The 24,183-nt window shown below is 38.1% G+C and overlaps 1 protein-coding gene across 1 annotated transcript in view; it reads right to left on the bottom strand.

Moving 5' to 3' along the window:
* DNAH5 (dynein axonemal heavy chain 5) overlaps positions 1–24,183 on the bottom strand; it is a 248,071-nt gene that overhangs the window by 83,957 nt on the left and 139,931 nt on the right. The window contains exons 43-49 of the mRNA XM_054578641.1: positions 19,485–19,638; positions 14,480–14,626; positions 13,645–13,886; positions 11,096–11,272; positions 10,460–10,661; positions 9,466–9,608; positions 6,675–6,809 (exon numbers count right to left, since the gene is read on the bottom strand). Coding sequence (XP_054434616.1) covers positions 6,675–6,809; positions 9,466–9,608; positions 10,460–10,661; positions 11,096–11,272; positions 13,645–13,886; positions 14,480–14,626; positions 19,485–19,638 — 1,200 coding nt within the window. The remainder of the gene's footprint in view (positions 1–6,674; positions 6,810–9,465; positions 9,609–10,459; positions 10,662–11,095; positions 11,273–13,644; positions 13,887–14,479; positions 14,627–19,484; positions 19,639–24,183) is intronic.

Genomic DNA, 24,183 nt, shown 5'->3' with positions numbered 1-24,183 from the left:
ATCCCCTAAAAAACCCACTCCCTCTTCCTCTGGGCTCTGCAACACTTAGATTGCACCACAGGTCGCTGCACTTGATCATGCACACGCCTATCTCCCCGTCAGACCGAGGGGGAAACGTCCCGGAGAAGGGGTGTTGGCAGGGCCACGTGCAGTTGAGTAGGCCATGCACAGCCCCATTTGGGTATTTATCATTCACACAATTGTCCCTGTGAATGGGACATAGCACAAATCTGTGTAACTCTTACTCAATAACTCTGATAGGGTCTAAGTCAGGAAAAAAGGGTTAAACTGCTCCTTTTTCCACTCAGTAGCATTGTCATTTGATACAAATCATTTAGCATTTCTAAATCACAGCTCAGTAGGTGGAATGTATATAAAGATACATAAATCACATATACGTACATATGTGTGTGTGTGTATATATATATAAAATATACATATATACAGAAGAGTATTATCCATAAAAGATATAATAAATATGAAAGCACTTAGTGAACTTAATGCATCATAAAAAAGGATATTTTATTATTACTCTATGTATCTCTCTATATCAGCACCTGAATCATTTCCATACATATTATATCTGATGAAATTGCAATATAAAATATACTTATTTTTACGTTTCCATCATCTGCTATTTAGTGAAAATATAAAAGTAGAGAGTTTATGCTCTTTATTAAGAAATCTGCCTCGCTTGCCGGTGGTGATGATCTCCCCATGACAACATCCTCTCACCAAGGACCTCCTTCATCCCTCACCAGAAGCAGCACTTGCTGCAGAGCCCCAGTTCCTACTTCCTGGGGATGAAATGCCCAGGATGTTATAGAACCACCACGCCTCTAGCGGGGCACAGATGGTAGCTCCGTGTGTGGCGGCTCCACGGTCCTCCATCAGCCCACAGGAGGAGCAGCGAGGCTTCCAGAGGATGCTCCTCCCCGAGGAAGCAGCACTCAAAGCACCTGAAACAAGGTGAGTGGGGAACTATCCGACAAAAACATTTTGGATACAAAATAAAAAAATCTACGCAGCAGAAAGAAAAAAAGAAGTACTAAACTTTGCGACAGCATGGATGGAACTGGAGAGCATCATGCTAAGCGAAATAAGCCAGGGGGCGAAAGACAAATACCATATGATCTCACCTATAAGCGGAACCTAACCAACAATGCAAAGAAGCAAGGAAAATATGACCAGCAACACTGAAAGGAAAAGAAATCAACAGAGACAAGAGGGAAGGGGGGGGCAGGGAAAGGGAAGGGAAGGGGAAAGTCAAGGAACATATAGCAAGGACTCATGGACAAAACCAAAGGGGAAGAGCTGAGGGAGGGAAGGTGGGAGGGGGCAAGGGAAAGAGGTGGGGGGAAGGCAGAGACAAATGTATTTAAAAAGTAAATAAATTAATTAAAAAAAAATTGACTTTGAAGTTAATAAAAAGCCCCTAGGAGAAAAAAAAATAAAATAAAAATAAAAAATAAAAAAATCTACTGCTTAAATAAGATCTTCCCATTTTATTATAATTCATCCAAACTAATGAAAACAGTCTTACATTAGTAAAGTTTAAAATGTAAAGTGCATTTTAAAGAGTACTATTTTAAAAACAGTACAATACAAAGAGTAAAATGATATCTAAAACAACATGAAAATACAATTGTGCATAACTAGAAGCTAAAAATAAAACAAATGCACTAAGTAATACATCCATTATGTGAAGATTAATGTGCATAAATAAAAGCCATTGGGAGGAAGATACGGGTGGACTAGAAAATAAGTACTTTAATCTCCCTCCACCTGAGTGCATTAACATTCACAGTAAAACCTGACATTTTTAGAGAACTTTGCCATGAAAAAATACTGTCACATAAGCTCTGTGATTCTCCTCTGCAAACTGGTCTTCCAACTGTGCTCTGAGGAGTCAAAAAAATTTCCTGCAACTGCAGGGACCCCTGCAGGAAGCAAGGATGAAGCTGGAAGGGGTTCAGGAAAGCAGCTCCAGTTCCACCAAAGCAAATCTTTGGCTCCTTCGTTTGTAGCTTAGACTTATGCAGAAGATTTCATTTAAAAACGTGGTCTGAGTCTAGGGGGTAAAAAATGGAGGATTTCCTGGCTCTATGATTCTCATTTTTTTTAAGTTATTTATTTATTTTTAGAGAAAGGGGAAGGGAGGGACAAGAGAGGGAGAGAAACATCAATGTGTTGTTGCCTCTCACATACCCTGTCCCGTAACCCAGGCATGTACCCTGACTGGGAATCAAACAAGAGATCTTTTGATTCACAGGCCAGCATTCAGTACACTGAGCCACACCAACCAGGACTAATTCTCATATTTTGAAAAACAAAACCTACTGCTATGCAACCATTTATAAGATAATTTGTATTCAAAACACATTATGATTATTTTTAGAGGAAATAAATTCAGAATTCAGAAATTCTCTTAAGAAACTTTTACTGCCTTATCTCTCTGTACTGTTTACATTTTGAAAGGTCTGTATGGATTACTTCCAAAAATAAAAAATACATTACAAGAGGGAAGGAGGGAGGGGCGGGCAGGGAAAGGGAAGGGAAGGGGAAAGTCAAGGAACATATAGCAAGAACTCATGGACAAAACCAAAGGGGAAGAACTGAGGGAGGGAAGGAGGGAGGGAAGGAGGGAAGGAGGGAGGGGGCAAGGGAAAGTGGTGGGGGGGAGGCAGAGACAAATGTATTTAAAAATAAAGAAAGAAAGAAAAAAAAAAAAAGATACGAAACAGAAAAAAAAGAAAAGAAAAAAAAGAAACTTTTACTTCCTTATCTCTCTGTATTGTTTACATTTTGAAAGGTCTGTATGGATTACTTCCAAAAATAAAAAATACATTAAAACAATATCATTTTGGAAAAAAATGAGACATCTCTTTCAAAAGACCAACTGAATTCCCTTCACAAATGATAGGAGGAACCATACAATTTTTGCCCCAAGCACACACTTTCAGTAGTGACAGGGGATGCCATTAAGTATTAATCTCATACAATGGAAGTAGGCGGTCCCAGGCAGGCGGAGAGGGACATAGAGTCAGTCCTTCTTCTGATAAAAGATATGAAAGTGACACCATGGTGAATACAAAGGAAAGTCTGATGAAAACAACCTGTCAAGTAACAGACATGTGTCCTTGAATGGACTGTGCTAACAGAGTAACACGGGATGATTAGACAGTATCTATTTTCTCATCTAGAATCTCAACTTCATTTGGATACAGATAAGTGGGAGATACAGAGACAAATGTTCAGCTCCATCAGCCCTTGTTTAGCATAAAAGGCTGAAAATTATAATGAGAAAATTAATGACAGCAGTTTGAATAATTGAAACCTTTCTAAAACTAATGACTAACTTAATCGAAAGCTTGGTTGCTCAGCAGTCAAAACAGGCACTAAACAGGGTAGATGATCCTATGATGCTTCTGAACAGAAAATGAAATAATGAATTGTTGACGCCACCTTCACACTGAAGGACAGGAGGGAAATGGGCTAAAATACTTGTGAATCAGATAATGAAACCTGGAAGAACATTTTTTTTTGTTGTTTTAAAAGCCTGCTTTATAATTCTAATTATCATACTGCAATATGAAATGACTGCTAGTAATTTATGAATTTGTATATCAACAAAGAGGTTGCTTTCTAGATAATGTATGCCTTTTTCCAGGAAATAAATATTTCATGTTAAACAGATATATATCACAGATCTTTACTACCTTAAAAGGGTAAATATCACCAAGAGTTACTAACAAAAATAAAGTGAGAAGGTTTTATTTTGTACTAAAAAATCTGGCAGGCCTTCTCCTTGGTTCCTGGGAGAGAGCCATTAAACCATGGAATTTCCTGAGTAATAAGAATGCCTTTGTCATTCACAGTGGGTCCCTCAGAAAATGCATGCCAGAAAAAACATGTGAAGGTTGGGGCTTTGAAGTATACATTATCAGCTCACCTCCTTAGGTGGGAGAAGTCATGGAGATTAAGTTCAGTCACGTAACCAACAATTCGATCAGTCATGCCTATATAATGAAACCCCAATAAAAACTCAGGGTATCGTACTTCAGGTGACCTTTTGGGTTGGGGACATACACCATGTGGCTAGAGGGTAACACGTTCTGAAGACACAGAAGATTAGCATTTGAGACTCTCAAACTTTGCCCCAGGCATCATCCCTTCTTTTGGCTGATCCTGATTCGTATCTTCTACGTTAAAATTGCTAACCATAAGCCTGGCATTTTCCTGAATTCTGTGAGTCATTCTAGTTAACCGTCAAAAAGGAGAGGGTCATAGGAACCCCAGAATTTGTAACTAATTGTTCAGAAGTACTGGTGGGCTGGAATCCCTGAGCTTAAGGCTGTAGTCAGAAGTGAGGGCCCTGTTGCGGGTTCCTAAGCGTTTCATTTGCAAAGTCTTTAGTAACTCCAGGTAGTTACTGTCAGCACTGCATTACAGCCCTAAAGATTTAATGCAGTCTCAAGAAATGTGAGTAGCTAGATAACTACACAACACAATGAAAAAAAAAATCATGCTTTGATTTAATGTTTTAAAATCTGCATCCATGAGTAGAATTATAACTTTTAAAGGGGATATTGTTCTAAAATAAAACTAACTAAAGTTCTTTCCATGTAAAACAATATCAAGGAGTGTGTATAATGTTAGCACCTTGCAACTAGGATAATTTAACATGCTGTGCCCCAAACACAAAATACCACTGCTGAGTCACTGCAGTTTGGGGCTGACTTTCCACCCAGATCTTCCCATCGTGACACCGTGAAAACAGTACTCATCTGATTGAAGGCTAGCCAGTATTGAAAATGCCACCTCCAAAAGAGGAGCATTATAGAGTTGACAGTCTCATTAGAAACTTAATCAATGGTCTCAGCGTACTGGCATACTGCAGCGACCAGTTACATTAAGTGAGAAAAATGCCATGATGTAGCTATGGTCTCAAGAGTTTTCATCACTCTTTGATATTTTCTCCCCAACAACTAAAGCACATCAAAGTTAATCAAAAGCAAACTTCTTGAGATTTGGATTCTCCTCAAAACTTTCCTTCCATTATAAATTTATAAAATATGTCTTTTTATGAATGCATTACTTGTTCTGTTACAGGTATGAGAGGTGATTTAATAATAACTGAAAGATGAACTGACATTTAGGATTTCCTCTTTGGTTTCAAAGGTTTTAAATAACTTAGGAACAGGAGAAAACAAACAGCCAGCCACTGCAAACTCTGGTTCTTGGCAGCTTCATCGACAAAAGCAATGGAAATTCAAGGGTTTGTTGGTTTGTTTGTTTGTTTTCTGTTACTCCTCAATGATATGATAGGGTATTATCTTTAGTATGTTAAGATTCTAAGATTTTATTCCTTGTTGCAACTGATAATGGAAGCTGTTGTAGAATGTTAAGTCAGGGAACAAGACAAAAGTGCACATATAGGAACCAGAGCTTGAAAGGTAGACTGTAAAAGAATTAGACTTGAGCAACGACCAGATGAGGATTCCTTCCTGCTACCACCCCGGTGCGGAATCATGAAGAAGTGGATTGTGTAGGGGCACACAGGGAGAATGAAGAAAAAGGAAAAGACGTGAAAAGTATTTCCTTAGATATGTTAATACTCCTTGAGTCAAAAAACACCAATCAAAAGTGACTCCAGTATATCTAGCCTAGAGGCTAGAATAATAGTAACACCCACAGAAAAGTAGACAGTGAATCAGAAGGCCTAATGATTTGATTTGATTTGATTTGATTTGTGGCTAGAGCTTTAGAAATCTCTTTTTTTTCCTGTCTCTCTCTCTACACCTCAGAGACCGAGGCTTTCCCCCAGATAATAGCTAACCTCCGAAGCAGCAGAACACAATAGCCCAGACCTGACTAATGGTCACAAGGCCTGGACCGCTGACAGGCTTAAGACAATACCTTGACCTATGTTTCAGCTCCTGAGTCCTCAGGAGGAATAATCCCCGGGCTACTTTTCCATGAAACCAGAGGAAGGTGAAAGCAGACCTCAGAGCCCTCTCCAGATCTGAAGAAATAATGTATCATCACCCTTACCTCGCTTCCAACCAATCAGTTTCTAACACATCCCCAAACCCCTAACCCAGCCATGGTGTCTTGTGATTTTTGTCCTACATAATCTATAACCTACACGCCACCCAGGAGTTGGCTCCTTAAGAGCATAAGCTTGACTGCACCCTGCACTGGCCAATCCTAAATAATAATAAATTGCTTCCTTTCTTCACTGCAAACTCCTGCTCACACGTGTCTTTGGGCCAGTGCGCACAGGCAGGTGGACTCAAATACTGAGGTTTGGGAACAACGGTAATGAGTGGATGTAGGATGAGGTGGCAGAATAATTGACATTTTTTTCAGTCAGTTTTGGATTTTGCATGTTCACAGGCTTTTCTACATAGATATTTTAAACAGGATTAAGGCCTTTATCACCTTCTATAGCTTTTCATTTCTCTATAACTTAAGATGTTTATAGATTTTAACCTAATCAGAGAGAAATTCTATTGCACTTGAATAATAGAGAAAGCGGAAGATGTGTAGGGGATTTACCACAGCTGTGAGCGGGGAGATGCAGCTTGGTGAGCAAAACAAATAGCAATGAGGTTTGAGCAACCACTTTATCATAAACCTGGGCTTCATGAGCAAATTCAAAGAGCCGGTACCTGAAACATCAGTGGAGTCGTTGCAGAAGAAAAATTCAGACTCTTGATCATGTGACTTTCAGGTTCGTATTTTGACATAAATCCTTTGATTATGACCGTTTTGGCTGTCCCTTGCTCACCAATTAACAACACAGCCTACAACAGTAGTTGAGGGAAAAATCCAAGAAATACAGTAAGACGATTATCGTGGGCTGAATTGTGTCCCCCTCCCCCAAATTCATCTGTTGAATCCCTCACCTCTAGTACCTCAGAACGTGACTGTATTTGGAGAAAGGGTCTTTAAAGAGATAATTAAGTTAAAATGAAGCCATAAAGCTGGGGGCGTAGTGCAGACTAACTGGCGCCCTTATAAAAGGAGGAAACGTGGATACACAAAGGTTCCCAGGCCGATGAGGATCACGGGAGGACACAGTCAGAAGACCGCCAGCCACGCGTGAGCCAAGGGAAGAGACTTCAAAAATAAAAGAGCTAAGCCTGCTGCCACCTGAATCTTGGACTTCAAGCCTCCAGAACTGCGCAAAAAATAAAATGTGTCTTGTTTAAGCCACCCAGTGTGTGGTATTGTTATATCAGCCCTAGCAACCTAATATAATAATTCAAAGAAAAGGATTTCTCTTTGGCAAAACAAGTCAAAATTCACTTTCCCTCATGAGAAATAATTAGATCTAGTCAATGCTACTATTGTTCTTGGAGAATAATAAAAGAAGTATGCTAATTTGGGTAATATTTACATTTATTCTAAATAGCAAAATAAAACATTCTCAAATAAAGGCAAGTTGCTTTGTGTTTTCAAGCAACATTTTAAAGTATGGGATTTTTCTCTCATTCTAATTTTTATTTATTTTTTCTTTTTCGTTTTTTTAAAGTATATTTTATCGATTATGCTATTACAGTTGTCCCATTTTTTTCTCTCCTTTAGTCCCGTCCGACCCCATTTCCCCCCAACCCTTAGTTTCATGTCCATGGGTCGTACATATAGGTTCTTTGGCTTCTCCATTTCCTATACTATTCTTAACCTCCCCCTGCCTATTTTATATCTACCATTTATGCTTCTTATTCTTTGTACTTTTTCCCCCATGCTCCCCCTCCCACACCCCACTGATAACCCTCCACGTGATCATCATTTCTGTGATTCTGTTCCTGTTTTAGTTGTTTGCTTACTTGTTTGCTAGTTGTTTTTGTTTTTAGGTTCAGTTGCTGATAGTTGTTAGTTTGTTGTCATTTTACTGTTCATAGTTTTGATCTTCTTTTTCTTAGATAACTCCCTTTAACATTTCATATAATAAGGGCTTGGTGAGGATGAACTCCTTTAATTTTACCTTATCTGTGAAGCACTTTATCTGACCTTCCATTCAAAATGATAGCTTTGCTGGACAGAGTAATCTTGGATATAGGTCCCTGTCTTTCATGACTTTGAATACTTCTTGCCAGCCCCTTTTTGCCTATAAGGTTTCTTTTTAGAAATCAGATGGGCACTCATTTATAGGTAACTGTCTCCTTTTCTCTTGCTGCTTTTAAGATTCTCTCCTTACCTTTAATCTTCAGTAATGTAATTATGATGTGCCGTGGTGTGCGCTTCCTTGGGTCCAACTTCTTCGGGACTCTCTGAGCTTCCTGGACTTCCTGAAAGTCTATTTCCTTTGCCAGGTTGGGGAGGTTTTCTTCATTATTTTTTCAAATAGGTTTTCAATTTCTTGCTCTCCCTCTTCTCCTTTTGGCATCCCTATGATTCCAATGTTGGAATGTCTGAAGTTGTCCCAGAGGTTCCTAAGCCTCTCTTGATTTTTTTGAATTCTTGTTTCTTCACTTTGTTCTGGTTGAATGTTTATTGTTTTCCTTCTGCTCCAAATCATTGATTTGAGACCCAGTTTCCTCCCCTTCACTCTTGGTTCCCTGAGTATTTTTCTTTATTTCACTTTGCATAGCCTTCACTTTTTTCCTCTATTTTTGTGACCATACTCATCCATTTCTGTGAGCATCCTAATTACCAGTGTTTTGAACTCTGAATTTGATAGGTAGGCTGTCGCCTCGTCACTTAGTTCTCTTTCTGGAGTTCTGATCTGTCCTTTCATCTGGGCCATATTTCCTTGTCTCAGCATGCCCGTTATGATGTAAGGGGTGGAGCCTTAGGTATTTGCCAGGGCAGGGCAACCCATGTCACTGCATTATGGCACTGTATGTGGGGAAGGGTTGGAGAGAGAAGAATGCCACTTGCTCGGCTTTTAGCCGGCTTTCAGTCACTTCCCCACTACCCCAAGCAAATAAGGCCCTTCTGGAGCTGATTCCCAGGTGGGTGGGTTTGTGTATGTTCTGGGACCCTCCAGAACATACACAACTGTGGGTGTTCCAACAAACTCTCCTGTGAGGCTGGGAGTTTCTTCCACTGCCATAACCCCCACAGGTTTTTATAGCCAGAGGTTTTGAGGCTTTCTTTTCCTACATTAGAACCCTGAGTTGAGCAGTCTGTCTCTCTCCCCAGCTGTTCCTCCAGTTTATCCACATGCAAATGTGGGATTGCCTGGTCCTCCTGCCACTGCCTTGCCACACATCCTCTCTGCCCTGGCTGCCCATCTCTGCCCCTCCTGCTGGTCTGGATGAATGTTTCTTCTTTAACTCCTTGGGTGCCGGACTTCCATACAGTTTGATTTTCAGGCGGTTCTGGTTGTTTTTTGCTTTTAAATTTGTTGTCCTTTAGGTTGTGCAAGGAGGTAAAGTGTACCAACCTATGCTTCCATTTTGGCCAGAAGTCTAAAAGAATATGTGATTTTTAATAAAAGTTAAAGAGTCATACCTTGCCCTGTTTAGCAATGGTTTTAATTAGGAAGTCAGTCCTCACATTGTCAACATTTGGCACCAGGATGGAGCTGTATTCTGGGGTGGCATTAGGTGGATATTCATATTCCTCAGTACGTGTGTTCCAGTGCATCCATTTACCTGAGATAAAAAGAAAACATTCACCTCTTCACATTCCTATTAATAATTTAACTAACTGTAATGGGCAGACATCCTTGACATTTCATGAAGGCATCTCTTAAAAACTACCCAAATAATAAAGATCATTAAAATCAGATGTCTAAGTACTATTTAAGCATGAGTCAAAATTTCCCTAGGAACTATTCCAAATTGGTACTATTAAGAAATATTTCAAAATATACTGAAATTTTCTTTTTAAATATGTAGGTTTTCAATAACATAGTGTATAAAAATACAGAACATTATGGCAGTAGTATGCACCTAAAATCTTTTTAAAATATTTACTCTCACAAACTTTTCATTACTTGCTTCCATAACAGTAAGACAAAATATAAAATGCCATAGGATGCCTTATGTAAATATTATATATGTATTTCATATATGTGTATATATGTACTTTACATATACATGTATGCACATATAAATACTTAAAATATATAGTTATAGATTTATAGATATACACTTAGTTGGTAAAAATATACCTCACACCTTGTAATTTTTATATAAATTGCTGATTGCATCAAATGAATAGCTGAAATTGATATGACAGGATGATTTTTAAATTTTGTTTTTAATTCATTAAAAGTTTATTACACAATAGATTTAACATGAGGAAAGTGTGCATTTGGAACAGAACTGAAATCAGTATTTGAAAAAGAAACAATTTGTTTTCTTCACACCTGAAATTTCTATTTTAATTTTACAGCCAAGAATTTAATAACTGTTTATAAAAATATATATGGTGTAAAAATGTGAGGTATTTGTAAGTAACTGTTCCCAGGTGTTCTATGAGCGGAAGCGAGCATCCTCACCGTCAGACGTGACGTAATAGTCAAACATGGTGTCATTGGTCCCTGCTAGTGGCGGCAGATCCAAGGTCAGCGCTTCCTGAGAACGCAGCCAGTGCTCCAGCCGGCGCCGGCCGTCCAGCTCCAGCAGCGCCCCAATGCTCCACATCAGGGAGAAGACGTACAGCCTCCCCAGGTGCTCTGGCGTGACCTCCGCACCTTGCTCCTGAGTGCAAAAGTGAAAACTTTAATTACTTAATTCTCAAACCAAAACTTTGCTTTGAGGTTTTAATGAAAATATCAAAGATGTAAAAGGGTCAACATTTCTCCCCCCACAAACAAAAACAAAGGAAAGGTAAAGAAAACTGGGGAACAAATGCAGAACTGATCTCTAGGAATACCAACCAAGCCGATTTGTGAAATAAATTTAGAATGCCTATCAGATGACTGTGAACCTGCAACTAAATTATAAAACCATGGCTTGCTTTGTGAAAAAAAAAAAAAGAGAGAGACAGAGAGAAAAATACAAAACATGCAGGGATATATTTGAAACATCTCCCTTCCCCCATAGCTCTAACAAAATGAATTTCATATATTGCACTCTCTGTACAGCATGACTCCACTAATGAGAGAAATTCTCCAGAAAGTTGAGGAACTTACCTTCAGAGGGATCAAACCTTGCAGCATGTTAATGCTTTGCATGATTACAAAGGCCTCCAGCGTCTCCATCTTGTACTCTAAGTTCTGAATACTGAAGCGATACAGGTCGGAAAAAGACTTGGTGTACAGCTGACGAAGAATTTCAGCTTCTCGAGGTGAGCGTTTTTTGAGAAATCCCTGTCAGTGTACAGATTAATGCATTAATTGAATTTATTAGCACAGCAGGAAAATAGCCATTTTAAGACAAAATATTTAAAATATTGATTAATATTATCTAATGATCACACTGCGCTTACGATGGGCCAAGACTTAATATAAATTCCATCAACTACTAAAACTCATTTAATGCTCAAAACAACTCTAGGGGGTAGGAGTTATTATAAACTTCCTTTTACATATGAAGAAACTGAAGCCCCATGGAATCTAAGTGACATGACCAGGCTGCTACAGCTGGTAGGTAGCAAGGTCTCCTCCAGTGTCTGCACGTTCATCCACTACACTACACATGTGCTCCAGTCTTGAAGCCAAGATGGAAAAAAAGGCTTCATCTCTTCATTAAAATATTCTAGGAGAAAATGAGAAGGCAAATATATGGAAATAATTTTTTAAAAGAAAACAGAATAAAAGATGAAAAAAGGGAACCCATAGCCAGGTTTTACAAAATGGGAAACAGATTTTCACAAATAGTTGTTTCTTACTTTTTCCAACTTAATGAATTATTTAATTAATGTAGAAAAATATCAAAGAATCTTCAGGTAAATAGAGAATTTAGTCATTTGTGCAACCTAATATTAGTAAAGTACATGTGATTCATAACAAAATAACAATTAAAATAAAACAATATTTTCTTAAGGTGAGGAAAGTTCTCTTGGCATAAAGACACCAGCTCATTCTTAGTGAATCCAAACAGAATAAAATGTTGGTTTCAAATTATTCATCAATTTATAAATTTACCATGGTTTCATATCAACAAAAGCAAACCAGCACTTTTAAGTTGAAGGAACCAAAACCACCATACATGGGCCAGTAACCAGCTTGGTTCCCTGTAGCTGAGATTCCCATGAACACCAGCTGTGCCCATTGCTCTGCCTTCTAATAACTCTTTCAGAACAGCCTTGTACTGCCTTAAACGTGTCCAATCTCACTTTTTTTGTGAGTCTTGCTTCTTCCTACTCATTTGTAAGGAGAAACTGCATTATTTAAAGGCATTTAAAGTATTAGGTAGGTCTACCATTAGTGTAAACATACTATTCAGCCTCAACATGGACAGAAAATAATAGAAGCTCATTTCACAAACAGCAAACTCACACTATTTGTTAGCTAAGAGCATTAAAGTCGCTTTTAAAGCCTTTGTAAATTGGAAGTATTGGGGGAAAATCACATAAATACACTTAGACTTGGAGTTTGCAGGATCTATAGTTACCAAGCCTGAATCTATAGGAACTTTAAGAAAACAAAAACAATTCCTGCAACCCCTCTCCCCCTCCAGAGATTCTAATGTGGTGGACTTGGGGTGTGACCCAATTATTCTGTATTATCAGCACTGTCACTGGTGATTACTTTTGCAAAACCAGGGTTAAGAACAATTGCTCTGTAACCTCCTTAATGAATGGATAATTAAATTGTAAAATTTGAAATCTTTAAAAGTGCTTTTAGTGACAGTAGGTTGGTATCATTTTGCTACATAATCCCTTCCTTCACATCTTCATATGTTACCAAATATAAACCCTTCAAAACTTGGAGTTGTGCAAATTCAGAATATGCATTATTATAAGTGAGGATATACCCATATGCAAACAGGAGCACAAAAATTTAATGGCAATATAAAATAAACATCTACTTTATCCAAATTGCTAATTCATAAGTTTTCTATTGAAATCATCTCCAAAAATTTTACATAAATGAAAATAATAAATCTGACTAACAATGTCAAAAAAGACTTTTAAATGGCTTATCAAATAAGCATTTTGCCATAAACTATATATCTATTTAATTATCATCTAATTATAAGCAATATACTCTAGACTATATTGGTGGTAATAAAATACTATATCATGAATTGAAGAGAGATTATCTGAAATATTATTTCCAAGTAAAACTTAAAACTAATATAACTACTGAATCTAATAAAAATCCCTTACATGTAATTTTAATAAATTGTCTTCTTCAAGTTAATTTTCTAAGATGGTTGCTCCCAAACTTTATGTGAATGAGCACCTTTTAAAAATGTCAGGAATCCTCAAAGTGATAAAATTAAATTTTATGTATTCAGTCACAGTCTGGTGGGGTTATTGATTCACCTGGGCCTTGCAATTACTCCACAACCCAAGGGTTGGAAATCACAGAACGTGATTAGAGAGCACTGAAGAAATCTGTAAGGGGCCATGAGGGTTTGAATGTCCCAGAGCACTCAAGGATCTTCCATAAACATTAGCATTAAAATGCAATTACACCCTGCAGGTCTGCAGAAAAATCAGCATGTACTCTAAAGGAACGCTAAAGGATCTGTTTTCCTCCCGAATTATACAAAAGAAAGACTGCAGTTATACCTCAAGAACAGGACTCCAGTCCAGGACAGAAGAACTCATGAAAACCATTCCATTCCTTGAGACGGTAGCAGGAGAAGCATTGTCAATGTTGTGAGGCTCGAAAACAATCTTGCAGTTTGGAGCCATGGGAATTCGATCGCCATTGGCAAGGGTGAGAGTTTTGTTATCATCCAAAACGGAATTCAGATTTTCAATCCAGATGGCATCTACTGGACCATCAAGAACTATCCAGATATGCTCCCCTAGATTCCAAAGGCAGAGCGGAAATTATGCATGCACAAATGTAGCCCTTAATGAGTTTCGTTAAACAACAACCAAGCACCAGAGTACATCTAAACAGAATAATTTGTTAGTTCAGTACAGACTTCATTTCTGTTATACACAATTTTCTTTCTGAAGAAGCCCACTTCCTCCTGTGATTTTATAAAAGAATCAGTTTTTTTAAATAGGCTGTACTTAACTAAGAACAACATCTTCAAAATATTCAGTGAAAATAGGTACGGTAAAATCATTTTATTCATTACTATCAATTTTCCTTAACAGCTTTTTTAATTTTATTCTGAGATATCACAGAGATACAGAAACATTTTTTCAAAAGTAAAATAATTCCCTTTTTAACCAAAAAACTAAGGAGGAAAAGGGTAAAAAAGGTTTTAAATACGCTATTCAATAATTTTAGTATTTCAACATTCACAAATATTATACCAATTTAGGATTTCTTAGTCTTGACTATGATACTATTAGAGAATATAGTTTTTCTACTAATTTTAAAGAGTCACCTAAGATTTTACTTAGAAGTACATGTCAAAAACAGTACTTGTAGTTCATCTCCTACCTTTCTTAGCCCTCAATGTTTTCCTCCAAAGAGTAGAAAATATCCCATCGGTCCAGTCATTCGTGGCCACATCAAGCCGACCAAACATCTGGGGGGCCGTAATTGCTTTGGGATTCATCCTCATTTCCCGATGTGGTTTTCCACAATCTACAGCAAGTAAATCCAAATTTTAAACAACTCAGGTGTAGAGTGAACCATCATTATACTCCATTGCACTAATTTGCAGTGTAGAGTCAGCAAGTGTTCAAAATGTGAAAATGCAAAATTACATTGAAAATGTATGTCTTACTATATTTCCAAGTTGTCATAATTAGCTTCATATTTTATTGCCTAAAGCACTTTTTTTTTTATCTTCTGGAAAAGAAAACTACATGTTACATTAGGGGAAAAAAGGATACCATGTTGGAATTGATGAGGAATTAATGTAATCTGGAAACTCTTCCAATTACACAGCTAAAAAACAATCCTGTTGGTTTATGGTGTACTAGATTAAACCTTATATCTGAAATATAACCTGGAAGATTACTCAATCTCTCCATTACCAGCTTTGATTTGCTGGGATGTGGTCTTGCTTATTTGAAAAAAATAAGCTAAACTAATGTGTTTCGGGAATCAAGAACTTCCTTTTGTGGCCAATGTCAAAAAACGTATTCAAATCTTTCAAACTCTAAAACTACTCTTAAAATGTTTTGGATTCTGCAAATAAGGGACTGTGGTTAACAAGAAGAAAAGTGACAAATAAGGTTTAAAGTATAAAACCATAAAATAGATGCTAAAATATTATGTACCATGTGAGAGATTGACACAGGCATAGATACACGGACGTGCACATAAGAAAAGGGGTTACATATTTAAAACCTACTTAGAAAATTAAACCAGAATTCTCTTTTTTCAAAATCACAGAAAGCATCAAGGTAATTATTTGCAGTATTTTATGGTGCTCAAATTCAACTTAGTCACAATTCGGCTTTTTCATTAGGTGATAGCCATTAGACTAGCAATACTTCTTTTTAAGTCTAATCACAGTTTACAAAAGGCCAGCAAACTCTTAAAGTGTATGAGGGAATCATAGGTAAGACCTGAACTTGGTCTGTTTCCCACACAAGAGAAACCACCAAAAATTATTTCATTATGGTAGTAGGTAGATATATCATTTTCATTTAGAAAACCATAACATTTTTAGGAAAGCACTTTAAGAAAAAAAAAATGCTTAACTTTCAAAATGTTGGTTAAAGTAATTCCTGTAAATTCTCCTCTTAGGCATTTCTCGAGTGCCCTCATCATTCGACCTTGATGGACTCTGTCTTAGGGTGGCACCCTTTTCTTGCCGTCCCCTTCTTATGGACACCAGACCACCCTACCTATCCCTCAGTCTGTTATCTACATGGCCACCAGATAGTCTTCTACACTCAGGGTTGACCATAGCACCATATGACTCCCCGGTTCAATGGCTTCCTATCACCTACAGAATAAAACCTAGGTGTTTAGCATGACTTACAAAACTCCTCATGTCACACCTACTGTACTAATTTGAATTCCCTAGAAAGCAAAGCCTGGGACAAGAACATGGGTGCTGGGAGTTGGTTGGAAGTCAGGGGAAAGAGAGTGAGACAGAAGGGACAGGAGTCCATTAAAAGCACAGTGCTGAGCTGGTCACAGAAGCAGTGTCCCTCTAAAAGACAGGAGGTGAAGCATTTGCCATCAACTGTTCTCCTGCATTGGCTAAGGGTATGGCTGCCTTGGAGCATTAATTCCCACTGGACCCCTATTTACAGGCTGAGCCAGTTTCCTAGCTTCAAGGAAAGTCATAAAGTTGAAAAACGAGGGGAAACCGCTGGTGTTTGTGGGAGAAGCTGTGCAACAGCCCCATCTATACAGTAGGGGCAGGCCAAAGGACGGTGTCGGGCTCCAATAGCTTCTGCGGCATCTCCTCCTCTCCCCCACTCCCAGCCACATACAATTACCATTTATTCATGCCAAAGGAGGTCCCTGGGGGTATCATCCTCTCTGTACCCCTTCTCCATGCACAATCTCCATTGTACTAAGAATGCCCCTTGCCCACCTGCTGCTCAGCCTCCAAACCTCAGAGGAAGCAGCACCTGCTCTCCAAGCCTTTCTATAATTCCTTGGAGAAGATTCTGCTCTCCTTCACCTCTGCCCATAGGGTAATTATCCAAGCTTTCCTCAGAGTAATTCCATGATCACTTTTAAGAATCTGTGCCCGTGTCTGTCACCTGTTACACTGTAAGCTCCTCGAAGACATGGTCATTTTTTCATACCTGTTTTCCCATTTCTAGTATAGAACCTAGCAAAACCTCCAAGTAGAGGACATCAAAGAAATGTAATGAAAAATGCATGGTGAATAAGGGAATAAATAACATGCATGGGTCTTGCACTTCCTCAGTAGAAGTTCAGCCCAATTACCTTCTCAATCTTTTGGATAATTAAAGTTTTCATTAAGAAACAATGTTTAAGATAACAAATGTTTGGCCTACCAATTAAAACTAAGAACAGGTTAATAAAAAGGAAATACCAAAAACAAGTTAATAAACAGCAAATAGTCTAATGATTAATTCATCTTTGCAAAGACCTTCTCCAACACCAGTGATGCCATATAAATTACTATAGTATATATCATATTAACCATATCATATCATATTATATACAATGTATCTGTATTGTTTAGTACTTAGTGATCATTTTGCTCAAGTCTTTGTACCAGGTGCATTTATAGCTAACAGAAGGCAGTTTTATAACAACAAAAGTATTAAGAATAATTTGAGAAAGAGAGCACATCATTTTAAAGCTATGTAAAAATCCTAAAATAGATATTAACAACACACTGAATACCACAGGGTAAGTCCTGCAGGTGTGAGCTCAGTTTTGGTGGAGTTAGGTTCTAGCTGGGAGCATAGTCCTTTCTCAGCGTGAAAGCCCAATAGGTAGAACTTTGATATACAGAATTCACTTCATCCCTTAGATGAGAAAACTGAGACTGAATCTAACATGTACAGGACTGTAAAATAAACACCAGCAAGTGCACCGGGGTTCCAACCAGGCACCCTTCCCTGTGGGACCACGTAGCATGCATTCTAACAACCAAAGTTCTATGAAATTATGGAACTCAATCTGCCACAGCTAAGGGCTGCCGATACTCTTAGGAACAGAGTCATCAGTGTCTGATCAGAACAAGAGAATACAAGAATAATCATGAACATGACAATGAACATTATCCCTAGATTACCTTGGGCTAGGGACTTAGATATGAGGCTTAGGGATATCCGGCAATTAAATGCATTTATTTAACTTCACAAGAAAAACAACTGATTCCGGGTGAAAAATTAGTTTATATGTATAGCTAACATTTAGTTCAATGTTTAAGATTAGAACTGCTTTGTTTCTTTATTTAGAAGCTTTTATTTTGTTTTTGTGGCCAAAAATATGACATAGGAACTTAAGTCTTATTTGTATCAATTAGCCTATGGTAAATTGTTTTCATTTTGTTGTTTCACTTGAAGTCACAGTTTCCAAGAACCTATATAAAACATAAGGTGAAGACTTACTGCACATGGACCCTAGAATAACGTCTCATATGAACACAGAGTGGTGATTATTAGGAGCTGGGAAGGGGTGGAAGTGGAGAGATATTAATCAAAGGTACAAACTTCCAGTTACTAGATTAACAAAATTTGAGAAACTAATGTGCAGCATGGCGATTATATCTAATAATATTATGTCATATACTTGAATGTTGCTAGGAGAGTAGATCTTAAATGCTCTCATCACAAAAAAGAAACGGTAACTTGGGAACCATTTCTCCTAGTTTCAGGGACTGTAGCCTTGCCGACAGGCAAGAAGGCCCCAAGGCTAGAGCTGAGCAAGGAGGCCTTGGGACAATAGGCCACTGAGGAGACAAAACCTATCCCCCTGGCAGGGGCTCAGCCCCTGACTCCCTCACATCACCCTGATTGGCCCCGGAGGATGGCTGGTTAGTCAATCAGTGATGAGTAAGACCCCTCAATGGCAGGCATAGTTGAATAGGAGCCATCGGGGAAGGACTTGGGGGACACAGAGAAGGGACAAAAGACCCTCACTCCTCGGCTTTGTCCTGGCCGGAGTCCTCATTCTATCTGAAAGAAGTCTCCTTATCTCTTGGCTGCTCTACTCCACCCACCTGACCAGGTCAATGAAACAATACCAAGAGCAGGTACAGCCCTAAATGGGATCAGGCAGTTCCCAGGGACAATTAGGCCTGGAAAAGGAATGCGTTAAATCCTATGAAACTTTGCTAAGAATGCCCTCGAGTTAAGGAGTACTGATATTTGGGGACAAGCAGAGAATGTGATCAGTTTCCTAGGTTTCAGAGTCCAATGGGCGCCAGCCACTCTGTCTGACCTGAGGCAAATCTCTGTGTTCCTTCAATTATTATGTATGATCTCTATTTGTTTTCTATAAACATAGCCTTTTGACATTGATTGATGAGCTTTGCATCCATCAATCCCTGTGCACATCATTCTCAATAAAAGCCACTTCAAGAGAAGGGCTCCAGGCATTCTCCACTAGCGGGAATCGCCACCCCCTTTTCCTGGCAGACTGAGAAGTATCTGGAAAGACTTACATTATTTCCCCATCCGCAGTGCCTTGGGGGGACTCTGCGCAGGATGTGGTACCCCCCATCAGTAACTATGTGATGGAGATGTTAGCTAATACTGTGGTGTTAATCATTTTGCAATTTATAAATGTATCAAATCTACACGCTGTACACCTTAAACTGAACAATGTTATGTGTCAATTATATCTCAGTAAAGATGGAAAGACATGTTTTTTCCTTACGGTCAATTAATGTAACATATTCTCTCTAAAATGTACCTAAGAATCAGTAAAGTAGTATTCCCTCCTATAAAAAAAATTAATGTATCTACCTTTGCTTCCTTTTGGGGCATTCAAATGTGTCACAACTATTTAAATGTGTCACCCAGAGCAACGCAGTCTGGCGGCCCCTTACCTGTCATGGCTTTCATCAAGGTGTGGATGCAGGTGGTCTTCCCTGCTCCACTAGGCCCCAGGGTCATCATTCCATGCCGAACTCTCTGTGTTTCAAACAGCTGGATGACTTTCAGCTTCCAAGGTGGATGGTTGATTAAACCAGCTTCTTCAACCTGAAAACATAAAAAAAAAAAAAAAAGCCCTACATTAGGCCACATCACCAGTGAGCCAGACTTACCATTATGCTCACAGTAAGCATAGACGTGGAATGAGGGGGCGAAGGAATGGGGTTATTGTTTAATAGGTATGAAATTTCAGTCTGGGGAAAAAAGAAGGTATGGGGATGGATGGTGTTAATGTTTACACGATAATGAGACTGTGTTTAATGTCATTCAACTGTCCACTCGAAATGGCTAAAATGGTAAATTTTATATTCTGCATTTTACCACAATAAAATATATATTGCATGAAAGAATATATATACATAGATGAAAAGCAGGGTAAACATAATCAAATGTTATGCCAAGCTAATAAGAAACATCTGCATGTCTTTGGAGATTGAATACATTAATATTAATATTTTATTGAATGTATATCTTAAGAGCAAACTTAAGAATAAAGGTTTAAGCATCACATGTATTTTAAATGTATAATTTAAAAGATGACATTTAATGATGGAAAAATATTCTAGCATACCAGGTTGACTGAAATTCCATATAAACTTCAAGCTCTTTATAAATCCACCGAGTAGTTTTTATCTACCAAATACTGTATGGAAGTTATTCTGTGCCAAACTATTTTAAGTTTAATTTTCATAACAACACTGTGACATTGGTATTATTGATATCTTCATTTTACAAATAAAAAAAAACTGAGGCACAGAAAGACTAAGTAATTGGGCCAAGATTAATACTTGTAAAGTTATGAGGTGGGGATTTGAGCCCCAGAAATACAGCTTCTCAGTTTACGCTCTTAATTAGCCTGCTATGCTTAAACGCACTACAAATTATGCATTTTGGATAACAATTATGTATCATTTTATATTATGTATACTCCAGATTTTTCACATGCTACAACTTACTAATGCAACTTACCCTATAAATTATTAAATTATTTTATATTTAGCTTTTTAGGTGATGCTACAATAATTTGGCCATTTGATAAAGAAGCCATTTTACAAAATGAACTATCACTCTTCGCTGATAAAGATTAATACTTATATACACTGATTTTATAAAAGCAAAATACCTATTTAATACTAACATACTTGATTTTTATTACAAATATCTTCAAGGAATCGAAACATATTTTGTAAATATGAGCTAATCACTATTTCTTTTTTTTTTTTTTTTTTTTTTTTTTTTTTTTTTTTTGAGTTTGTATATGTTTTCTTTATTCTATAACAGTCCTACCTTCTTATTGATACAACATAGTAACCAAGCATATGCTAGCTTACCAAATTTTAGATATTTCTTTTTTTTTTTTTTTTTTTTTTTAATTAATTTATTTACTTTTTAAATACATTTGTCTCTGCCTTCCCCCCTCTTTCCCTTGCCCCCTCCCACCTTCCCTCCCTCAGCTCTTCCCCTTTGGTTTTGTCCATGAGTCCTTGCTATATGTTCCTTGACTTTCCCCTTCCCTTCCCTTTCCCTGCCCCCCCCTTCCCTCTTGTCTCTGTTGATTTCTTTTCCTTTCAGTGTTGCTGGCCATATTTGCCTTGCTTCTTTGCATTGTTGGTTAGGTTCCGCTTATAGGTGAGATCATATGGTATTTGTCTTTCGCCCCCTGGCTTATTTCGCTTAGCATGATGCTCTCCAGTTCCATCCATGCTGTCGCGAAGTTTAGTACTTCTTTTTTCTTTCTGCTACGTAGTATTCCATTGTGTATATGTACCATAATTTTTTGATCCAATCATCTACTGATGGGCATTTAGGTTGCTTCCAACACTTGGCTATTGTAAATTGTGCTGCTATGAACATTGGGGTGCATAGGTTCTTTTGTATGGGCGTTTTGGTGTTCTCAGGGTATAGTCCCAGCAGGGGAATCGCTGGATCAAAAGGCAGTTCCATTTTCAGCTTTCTGAGGAAATTCCACACTGCTTTCCATAGTGGCTGCACCAGTCTGCATTCCCACCAACAGTGTACTAGGGTTCCCTTTTCTCCACAGCCTCGCCAGCACCTGTTGTTTGTCGATCTGTTTATGATGGCCATTCTGACCGGTGTGAGGTGGTACCTCATGGTGGTTTTGATCTGCATTTCTCTAATGGCTAGTGATGCAGAGCATCCTTTCAAATGCCTCTGGGCCCTCTGTATCTCCTCCTTAGAAAAGCATCTGCCCAGGTCCTTTGCCCATTTTTTGATTGGATCGTTTGTCTTCTTGGAGTAAAGTCGAGTGAGTTCTTTGTATATCTTGGAGATCAAACCTCTATCTGATGTATCATTAGCAAATATATTTTCCCAAATGGTTGGCTCCCTTTTCATTTTGCTGATGTTTTCTTTAGCCGTGCAGAAGCTTCTTATTTTGATGAGGTCCCACTTGTTTATTCTTTCCTTTATGTCCCTCGCTTTAGGAGACATATCAGTGAAAAAATTGCTGCGTGGGATATCTGAGAGTTTCCTGCCAAAGTTCTCCTCTAGGACTTTGATGGTGTTGCGACTTATATTTAAGTCTTTTATCCATCTTGAGTTTATTTTTGTGTATGGTGTCAGCTGATGATCCAATTTCAATTTTTTGCATGTAGCCATCCAGCTCTCCCAACACCATTTGTTGAAGAGGCTGTTATTGCTCCATTTTATACTTCTGCCCCCCTTTGTCAAATATTAGATGTCCATAGAGACCTGGGCTTATTTCTGGGCTTTCTATTCTGTTCCACTGGTCTATGGGTCTGTTCTTGTGCCAGTACCAGATTGTTTTGAGTATAGTGGCTTTGTAGTAGAGTTTGATGTCCGGTATTGTGATCCCTCCTACTTTGTGTTTCTTTCTCAAAATTGCTGCAGCTATTCGAGGTCGTTTATGGTTCCATATAAATTTTTGAAATGTCTGTTCTATTTCTGTGAAATACGTCATTGGTATCTTAATAGGGATTGCGTTGAATCTATAAATTGCTTTTGGTAGTATGGACATTTTAAGGATATTAATTCTTCCAATCCATGAGCACGGTATATGCTTCCATTTATTTGTGTCTTCCTTAATTTCTTTTTTCAATGTTGTATAGTTTTCTGCATACAGGTCTTTTGTGTCTTTGGTTAAATTTATCCCTAGGTACTTTATCTTTTTTCGTGCTATATCGAATGGTATATTTTTTCTGATTTCTTCTTCTTCTATTGCATTGCTGGTGTACAAAAACGCCTTTGATTTCTGAATGTTGACTTTGTATCCTGCTGTTTTGCCAAATTCACTTATTAGGTTGAGGAGTTTTTTGGTAGAGTCTACAGGGTTCTCTATGTACACTATCATGTCATCTGCAAACAATGATAGTTTTACTTCCTCCTTTCCTATTTGGATGCCTTTTATCTCTTTCTCTTGTCTGACCGCTGTAGCTAGGACTTCCAATACGATGTTGAAAAGAAGCGGTGAGAGCGGACATCCTTGGCGTGTTCCCGATCTTAGTGGGAAAGCTTTCAGTTTTTGCCCGTTGAGTATGATATTGGCTGTAGGTTTTTCATATATGGCCTTTATTACGTTGAGGAATGCCCCATTGATTCCCATTTTGCTGAGTGTTTTGATCATAAATGGGTGCTGTACCTTGTCAAATGCTTTTTCTGCATCTATCGAGATGATCATGTGGTTTTTGTCTTTTCTTTGATTTATGTGGTGTATCACGTTTACTGATTTGCGTATATTGAACCATCCCTGCATCCCTGGGATGAATCCCACTTGATCGTGATGGATAATCTTTTGAATGTATTGCTGGATGCGGTTTGCCAATATTTTGTTGAGGATTTTAGCATCTATGTTCATCAGCGAAATTGGCCTGTAGTTTTCTTTCTTTGTAGGGTCTTTATCTGGTTTGGGGATCAGGGTGATGCTGGCCTCATAGAAGGAGTCTGGCAGTCTTCCCTCCTCTTGGATTTTTTGGAATAGTCTGAGAAGGACAGGGGTTAGCTCTTCCTTAAATGTTTTGTAAAATTCTCCTGGGAAACCGTCTGGCCCTGGACTTTTGTGTGCTGGGAGTTTCTTGATGACTGCTTCAATTTCCCCAACTGTTATCGGTCTGTTCAAGCTTTCTGTTTCTTCCTCCTTCAGTGTTGGAAGATTATACTTTTCTAAAAATTTGTCCATTTCATCCAGATTTTCAAATTTCTTGGCATATAATTGTTCATAATAGTTTCTGATGATCATTTGTATTTCTGTGGTATCAGTTGTTATTTCTCCTCTTTCATTTCTGATATTATTAATTTGGGTCCTCTCCCTTTTATTCTTGATGAGTCTGCTTAAAGGTTTGTCCACTTTATGAATCTTTTCAAAGAACCAGCTTCTGGATTGGTTGATCCTCTGAATTGTTCTTTTTGTCTCTATGTCATTCAGTTCTGCTCTAATCTTGACTATTTCCTTCCTTCTACTTGCTCTGGGATTTATTTGTTGTTGTTTCTCCAGTTCTTCAAGTTGTAGTGTTAGGTCTTTTATTTGAAATGTTTCTATCTTTTTAAGGTAAGCCTGTATTGCTATGAACTTCCCTCTCAGGACCGCCTTTGCCGTGTCCCATAGGTTTTGGACAG

Source organism: Pteronotus mesoamericanus, unplaced genomic scaffold (genome assembly GCF_021234165.1).
Source record: "Pteronotus mesoamericanus isolate MK-2021 breed Mesoamerican mustached bat unplaced genomic scaffold, CSHL_Meso_final contig_50, whole genome shotgun sequence".
NCBI classification, from domain to species: domain Eukaryota; kingdom Metazoa; phylum Chordata; class Mammalia; order Chiroptera; family Mormoopidae; genus Pteronotus; species Pteronotus mesoamericanus.
Note: the sequence above shows the minus strand (reverse complement) of the source record. Positions and strands in the feature narration are given on the sequence as shown.